The sequence below is a fragment of the Anastrepha ludens genome, chromosome 6, assembly GCF_028408465.1.
Source record: "Anastrepha ludens isolate Willacy chromosome 6, idAnaLude1.1, whole genome shotgun sequence".
Lineage (NCBI taxonomy): Eukaryota > Metazoa > Arthropoda > Insecta > Diptera > Tephritidae > Anastrepha > Anastrepha ludens.
Window position 1 is genome coordinate 16,853,922 of NC_071502.1, and position 8,569 is coordinate 16,862,490.

An 8,569-nucleotide genomic window follows, 5' to 3' on the forward strand; every position below is an offset into this window, starting at 1 on the left:
TAATTCACATACAAAATAATAAAAAAATTTTTTTTTCATTATGTTGCACAGTGTTATTGAACGTGCGTTATGTACTTCTTCCAATTCAAACAAGCTCGATGCACACTTTTTTCAACCTTTTTTAAATATACGTACAAAACTCTTTATCAAACTTTTTTCAGTCTAAAAACACCGTCACACTTGTCTGCTGGGTATAAAAAGCGTTATGTGTGTTTCTCACCAAACTTCGTTTTCTGCTTATTTGTGCTTAATCTTCTCATTTTCGCTCAATTTTTGATTTTCGCACAAATAGTCTACAATGTTGTTTCTTATTATCAATTCATATCTACTTTCATACACACATACACGCATACATACATACAAGTATGTGTGTGTAAATATAATATTTCCTGAAATTGAAGTTTGTTAAATAGTTGCCGCAATCAGTTTCGCTTACATATTAGTTGGTGATTGGTGTTGGTGGGGCATGCAGTTTAACGAGCTCAAACAACGATTAGTGCTTGGATTTCGAGTTTGAATTTCCTATAAAAAATATATGTGAAGATATATTGTGTGAAAATGTTATCAAAACATATCAAAATTGTACTAGTAAGTTTTGCCGATTACGACATACGCACATACATACATAGAGCCAATAAATACGAGTATAGTGAATGGAATAGTGAATATTTTGATATAAACTTACGAGAAAATAAATATAAATGAATAAACTAAATAAATGAATTTATGGTGAACATCACGGATGGGTAAATAATATACTACTGTGGGCAAAAAGTAAGGTGAATTTATTTGTCAAACTTCGCGGGAATAAAATTTCGCTCTAGTGTTGGCAGCACTGTTAATAACATCTGGGCCAACTTTCATGTGAATGTCATTATCAGTAATATATTTACGCTTGTGTTTACCAAACGACCAAGAGTGCATTTTTCCATTTTTACAATGTCTGATTTGATTGAGCAGAGAAGTGCCATAAAATTTTGTTTGCTGAATGAAATTTCGGCTGCGGAAACGTTTAGCATGTTGCAGAAGGCATTTGGTGATTCGAACATGTCGCAGAAAAATGTTTATAAGTGGTACAAAGACTTCAAAGAGGGTCGAGAACGTGTTGATGACTTGGAGCGCTCCGGACGACCATCGACGTCAACAGATGACCAACACGTCAATAAAGTGAAGGAATTAGTGCTCAAAAATCGTCGGTTGACTGTTAAAGACCTTACTGATATGATCGGAATATCAGAAGGATCTGTGAAAACCATTTTGAAAGACCATTTGGACCTACGAAAAGTCAAATCTCGTTTGGTACCGAAAACTCTCAATTTCTTGGAAAAAAGTCGTCGCGTTGATGTGTGTGAAACAATGCTTTCAGACTATCAGGACAAGCTCAAATGCATCATTAGGGGACATGAGACTTGGATTTATGCTTACGACCCTGAAACAACCAACCAATCAAGCGAATATCGTGCTAAAGGCGAGGCCAGACCGAAAAGAGCACGTCAAAGTCGTTCAAAAGTAAAGGTCATGATGACAGTTTTTTTCGATTTTCGTGGTGTGGTGCACTATGAATTCCTTCCACCTGGCCAAACTGTTAATGAGGAATATTATTTGAGCGTTATGCGTCGTTTACGTGAAGCAATTCGTCTAAAAAGACCCGAACTATGGGCCAACAACTGCTGGTGTTTGCATCACGATAATGCACCGTCTCACACTGCACTCGTTCTTCGTGACCATTTCGCCAAAAATTCCACGCATATCGTTCCGCAGCCACCGTATTCGCCTTATTTGGCTCCGTGTGATTTCTGGCTATCCCCAAAACTCAAGAGACCACTCCGGGGAACGCGTTTCGAGTCGATTGAGGAGATAAAAGCTGAATCGAAGAAGGTGCTGATGGCTACACCGGAAATGGACTATTTGGCACGTTTCGGGGATTGGAAAAATCGTTGGCATAAGTGTATTTCATCGAGCGGGAATTATTTTGAAGGGGATGAAATTGATTTACAAGAATAAATAAAGATTTTTCATTTTACAACCAAATTCACCTTACCTTTTGCCCACAGTAGTACATACACTTTGTAACGCTGATTCTTTTTAAAAAGAAAATATTTAAATAAAATATAAAAAAGAAGCGAGCACATACAAGGTGGCGCAAAATTAATCACGCTATCGGAGTATTTATACTTTTTCAAATGGCGTCGTATGTCAATCATATTTGACACTTGTGAACTAGACTGCTGCAGTATACAAATAGACAAGCAGTGGAGTGCGTAACGGCCCAAATAATAATTTCCAACACTTTGCATTTATTGAAAAAAAATATTCAAAAACAAAATTGGATGATTAATTTTGTGCCACCTGGTAGATTAACCATTAATAACTGCTGCTTTAGCATCCATTTTCTTAAAAGTTGAATGCATATATTAATTTTTTCCATCAACATTTCTCCCCAAAAATCGCTTGAGCCAAATAAGTTGAGCCAAAAAATATGGTTTCTCGATTTTTTACATAAAATTACTCATACGCCCTCACCTCGCTTTTATCAAATCTCTCACATATACATAAAGGCGCATCCAAAAGGGACGGTTCGATGTTAACAGACTGTGGGGGTCATGTTACCTTGGCAGTGTTGTTGTTGTTGTTGTAGCAGCATAAACATTCCCCATACATGAACGGGGAATGCTGCTGAAGAGACAGTTCTTGACCGGATATAAATTCGGGTCGTTCGGGATACGAAAAACCGACTGTAATGGGAACGTCTTGGCAGTGTCTGTCAAATCTGTTGTTTATACAGTTAGCTGCACAATTGCGGACCAGGGGTGAATCAAAAAACTTTACTAATAAAATCAATGTTCGTTACTCAAAATGTTGCGTAACTCTTTCCTCTCAGTAGGACGCAACATCACTTCAAAGTCAACTCTCCAAAGTTTGTGCCCGAAATCGAGTCGATTGATTTGCTAAACAACCAGCCAACTCCCGCATGCCAAAGCAACGCCAAATCGGCTGAGAACAGCATCGCAGGCTAGGAGTGCAGGAGTATGCAAAAGAACTCGAGGCAGTCAATTCCTTGCCATCCATAATAATTCGACCTTTCGCAAACTCAGCTTGGTGAATTTCACCCGCACCCATACAAAATTCAGGCCGCAATGCATCAAGAAAAAGTTGAAAAGTTACAGTAGTAAAATATCACTCCGAACAAGTTTTATTAAGTGTGAAGTTGAGTTTGAACTTTTAAATGATTTTTTCTCAAAACGGGTTGAGCGAGTGCTTGGAAACTTTAATGACAGATTACCACATATGTATGCATGTATGTATGTGTGGTCAGGTAACTAAAAACCGAAGACTTTTATTTAAACAAAAAACAATACTTATATCAATAAGTGAATCAATATATATTCGCCGTTGCTGTTTACAACTTCTTCCCACCTCTCGAGCAATTTGTTGATGCCGCTCCACCAAATATCACCTGATCTGGTGTCGAAGAAGTTGTTGAGCCAGTTTTTAAGGGTCTCTTTGCTATCGAAAGTCACGCCCTTCAAATGATTTGACAGGGAGCGAAAAGATGATAATTGGTCGGTGCAAGATCCGGAGAATACTGTGGATGCTGAAGAATCGCCCATTCGAGCTCTTGGAGAGCGGCTTTGACGACTTGTGCAAGATGGGGCCTGGCGTTGTGGTGAAATTGTATGGTCTGACTATGCCGATCAGGTATTTTCAATTGAATGGGCTCATTGACGCGGTGTAGTAGGGTAATGTAGAGCTCCTTGTTGACCGTGGCATCCTTTTCGACCATTTCCCAATGCACCATGTCCTCCCAGTCCCATCAAACACATATCATGATCTTCTTTGAGGGAAGATCCGGCGGCGACTCTCGGCTTTGACGTATCTCTTGGAGCCACCCACTCGATGGCGGGCGATATGCTGAGGCGCAATTTGAAGGCGACTTTCTTTGTGTTTTTTTCGCTGAGTTCGTGAAGTACCCAGGCTCCTAATCTCATTCAATGAAAGTGATTGAGAATCATTTTATGAACCCATTAGTGTGAACCTCTGAGTGTAATTCTGCCATGAAAAAGCTCCTCGTAAAAATATCTGAAACTGTAGGTCCTCGGCCAAACACCCAAAAAGGATGTACGCGCCAATTATATATATAAGGCGTTTTTCAATAGGTGCGCTTCAACTTTTTTCCGATAGGGAGGGCGAACGACGCAATATTTTTTATTGTTCGCTTGTCATTTGTAAACTTCATTAGTATACATTTCATCATGGAACGCTACACACTTGAGCAACGCGTTAAAGTTATTCAGGCTTATTATGAAAACGGGCGTTCAAATCAAAATGCATATCGCGCACTTCATCTTCAGTGAGGACGCACATTTTCACCTCAGTGGATTCGTCAATAAGCAGAATTTCCGCATTTGGGTGAAAGATAATCCAAGAGAGATTGCCGAAAAACCAATGCACCCACAAAGAGTGACTGTTTGGTGCGGTTTATATGCCGGCGGTGTAATTGGCCAATATTTTTTCGTTGACGAGAACGATCGCCACGTTACTGTGAATGGAAATCAATACCGCGACATGATAAACGATTATTTTTGGCCGCAATTGAATGGTATGGACTTAGACGACATGTGCTTTCAACAGGACGGGGCCACAAGCCACACAGCACACGCTACAATTGATTTGTTGAAGAGTAAGTTCAATGAGCGCATTATTTCCAGAACTGGACCGGTCGAATGGCCGCCGCGCTCGTGTGATTTGACGCCTCTAGACTATTTTCTTTGGGGTTATGTGAAGTCATTGGTCTACAGTAACAAGGCGGCGACGATTTGTGAGCTCAGAGCCAATATTAAACGCGAAATTGCTGGAATTTCGGCCGATTTATGCAAAAGAGTGGTCGAAAATTGGGTTCAACGATTGGACTTCGTAAAACGTGCACGCGGTGGTCATGCAAAAGAAATCGAATTTCATACTTAAATGTATATATTCAAACTCGATAATAAAAAAAAAAATTTGTTAAAAAAGTCAAACCGTTTGTGTTTTATTCAAAAGTTGAAGCGCTCTTACTGAAAAACGCTCTATATACATTCAAGGTGGTGAGGCTATTCCTACTTTGTTCCACCACCATAGACGGTTGTAGCTGAATTCAGTGCCTGGATTGCAGCTTGGCTATCCGAAAGAATAGCGATATTGCCCTTAAAAGAGAAATCTGCGAGTAGTAACCTAAAAGCTTCCCCAATTGTCAGTACTTTTGCCTGGAAGACACTGCAGGCATTAGAGATTTTTCAATTTTAGGTTGATTTAACCTAAATGCACTCATGGTTGCCGCCTTCTTAATATGTAGATCTACCGGAATAATATATGTCAGTGCGTTGAGAACCTCCCTAGGGCATAATCTGATTGCACCGGCCGTTATTGCACTGGTTGATCTTTGTATTCTGCCGAGTAATTTGGTGTTGTAATCTCTCCTTAGAGCTTTCCACCAGACTACCGAACCATACAATAAGATCGTACAACCAAAATGTATGCTTAGGTTGAACACCCCATCTTCTTCCAAGCATACGTTTACAGGCATATAAAGCAATTTATTCTTTCCTTACCCGTTCTTCGACGTTTAATTTCCAGTTTTTCTAAGTAGTCCAGTTTTGGAGTCCAAGTATTTGCACTGGGCGAAAGTGAGCGAGTTTGTCCGTTACTATTTGGTAGGGTACCTTATATCTGGTGGTAAAAAGCATAAGTTCGGTTTTACGCCGGCTTAAACGTAGGCCACAGCCTGTGGCCTAATGCCCTTTGAATGATCCCACTGATCGTATCTGGACACAGTTCTGATGCCATTAGCATCACATCATCAGCGTAGGCTACCGCTTTTACCCCACCTCTGTTAAGAGGACCCGGTGGTGTAGAAATTACAAAAAATCATTTTTTTTTGTTTTTCCGATATTTCGAAAGTAGAGGCCTTTAAGAATATACTGTCAACTTTTCGGAAGGATATTCCCAGTATTTTCGATTCTACATCCATTTTAGCAGGTAGAGTCAGATTCGTCACGCGGTGGCATTAATGGTCGCATTATCCACTCACAACTTCGTGAATCTGAATGGTTCACTTTTCATAAATATTTGCATAGCTGGAATTGATATTTTTTTAATTTTTCAACCCCTCAAAAACCGTTTTTTTGGAGCAAAGCGGTTTTCATATCGAGAAAATTTTTTTTTGGGTAAATAAACCGTTCGGATTCATTAAAAAACATTTTTCTACAATAATCATTCAATTTTTTTGATTTCAGTTGAGCTGCTCATGCGCTACCGTGATCACCGCAAGCCTCTTCTAAAAAACGGCGTTTCGGGGGAGGGGCGAAATCAACAATAATAAATATAATAACATTTTTAAAAATAAAAACACCAACATGTATTCTTCGAGAGTTACCCTTCAGTATGCTGAAAAAAAATTCTAAACCATATTTAAAAAAAATTATGACAATCATCCATATACTGTTTGTTTACTAGGGATCCCTCTATTGTTCAGTTTACCTCGTGAAGCGCTGTCTCCGTAGATTTGTCTTTGAGGTAAGCGTGTTGAGGTCGAGGTCTTTGGCACTGATGTGTTAAGAAGTGACCACCTTGGCTCCTTGGCACCACAAGATCTACTCAGATTTCTTCGGAGATCGGGTAGATTTAAAGAAAATTTAAAGGGAATCTAAGTGTAGTACAATGGACTTAATTAATGTCTGAGTACTGCACTTGCTAGTTGTCGCGACAAAAAAAAAACGTATTGTGCAGTTGATGTACTAGAGCTCTCTAGTGAACTTCTAATGTGCATATCTAAAAGCCGTTCAAAAGTTTTCAAAAGAAAGGACGAAAGACTGATTGGCCTAAAGTCCTTCGCTGATTCATGTCCTCTTCTGCCTGCCTTTGGTATGAAGACGGCTCTAACACAGTTTCCAGCTATTTGGAATATAACCTAAGTTTAGACACGCTTTGAAAATTTCCATTAGCCATGGTAGAATACTATCGACAGTTTCCTGTAACATCTTAGGAAAGATCCCATCAGGGTATGGAGATTTCAAAGGTGAAAATAATTTGATTGCCCATGCAACCTTCTCTTTCATAACTATTTATTACATCGACAAGATGTTGTGGGTCATATCGGCTCCGCCGGATCCCACCTATCATCACTGTCATGAGCGCTACATCCCGGGAAATGAGTATTTAAAAGAAGTTCTAGAGATTCGTATAGTGTCGAGTAAAATTGTCAGACTTTGGAATTATTATATTTATTTTATTAAACCAAAGCCTGATATCAAAATTTCACTTCTATTTATTTTCTACCTTAGCTTGCCGTGACCATTTTTCTAAATGCCTTATCGCACAGTGAAGCCTTCATTGTGCGCCTAATTACGGAGACGCTGCAGAATAATGTGGCTGGCGAACCGATAACGCACGTGCGCACCGATTGGGACTTCGATCCGGAAATTAGTCAGAAGCGACGCGCACTCTTCTATGAGGTTGGAAATATTTAACAAAAATTATCAAAAAAAAAAATTGATTCTACCAATTTATATGTTGAATTTTCTGTTTGCAGACCTACGGTTATCGAGCCGCCAAATTAATCGAGCGCATTGGCCTGGGTCTTGACGGCCAAGAAGAGGAACGACGTGCAGAGCAGCAAGCGCGCGATGTTGGGCGTCTGAATGGTGAACATAACATAAACTTTCCACCAGAACCGCAAACGTAAGGTCGTCGTGTGGCAGTGAAGCTACTTTTATTGTAATATCAAATTTTAATATTAAATACCAACTCATTTAACATTAATCATTAAGGCAAATAAAAAGTGAAGAAGTCAGTAAATCATTCAGATGGGTTGAAAAGACACTTGAGTGCGTCTGAATGCGAATGGAATATTTGTACATATGTATATGAAGACATGGCATGTGGGGGAGGAGGAGTGCCGGGCGCTATGGTATATGGGACATTGTCATCATTTTAATTTGCAGCGATTAATTTTCTGTTGTACTTTTTGTTGGCATTACATATAATGCGCTTCACAAGGATTTGCATAATTTGTCATTGGCGGTGGATAAATAGCAAAATGTGTAAGTGTTTTCTAGTGCGGCACGGGGGGAGGTGCGGTATGCTGCGGCGGAGATGATTAAAATCTCGTACGCATTTAATAAACGTTATTAGCGCATTGTAAAGCCCACTTTGCTGTCAACTGTTTGTGCTGTTGTTCTTGCTGTGCTTGTTGTTGGTTGCTAGCTTCTGCTGTGCTACAGAACCACTCGACGCGTAGTTACATTATTTGCGTTGCTCTTCTTTTGGTTGACTGATTGTTCTCTTGTAGGCACATACTCTCACACACAAGTCACCATATACACAGCTATGCACATACATACATGCATACATATATTGGGGTATATGTGCATATTCATGCTTTTATTGTACTCATTTGCCTGCGAAGGGGGGTTGGGTGCGCGGTTGCGTTATGGCAAAGCGACAGTACAATTGCAGTAATTACATTTCGCTGTAAACAATGCACTTCATAATTTCATAATACGTCGCATAATTTGAGCCAATTTTCTACTTA

At 39.6% G+C, this 8,569-nt stretch overlaps 1 protein-coding gene across 1 annotated transcript; it reads left to right on the forward strand.

Annotated features, from left to right (window-relative positions):
* The first annotated feature begins 454 nt into the window (after positions 1 to 454).
* Positions 455 to 7,871, forward strand: LOC128867423 (uncharacterized). Its single transcript, XM_054108617.1, has 3 exons — positions 455 to 588; positions 7,320 to 7,490; positions 7,568 to 7,871. Exons 1-3 carry the CDS (start codon positions 559 to 561, stop codon positions 7,718 to 7,720), a joined length of 354 nt encoding a protein of 117 aa, XP_053964592.1. The 5' UTR covers positions 455 to 558; the 3' UTR covers positions 7,721 to 7,871.
* The last annotated feature ends 698 nt before the right edge of the window (positions 7,872 to 8,569 follow it).

Bases quoted from the DNA above. Each gene is read 5' to 3' on its own strand.
- LOC128867423 (XM_054108617.1), top strand. From the start codon at position 559: ATGTTATCAAAACATATCAAAATTGTACTA. The intron at 589-7,319 runs GTAAGTTTTGCC...TTTCTACCTTAG, and splicing joins AACATATCAAAATTGTACTA to CTTGCCGTGACCATTTTTCT. The intron at 7,491-7,567 runs GTTGGAAATATT...TTCTGTTTGCAG, and splicing joins GACGCGCACTCTTCTATGAG to ACCTACGGTTATCGAGCCGC.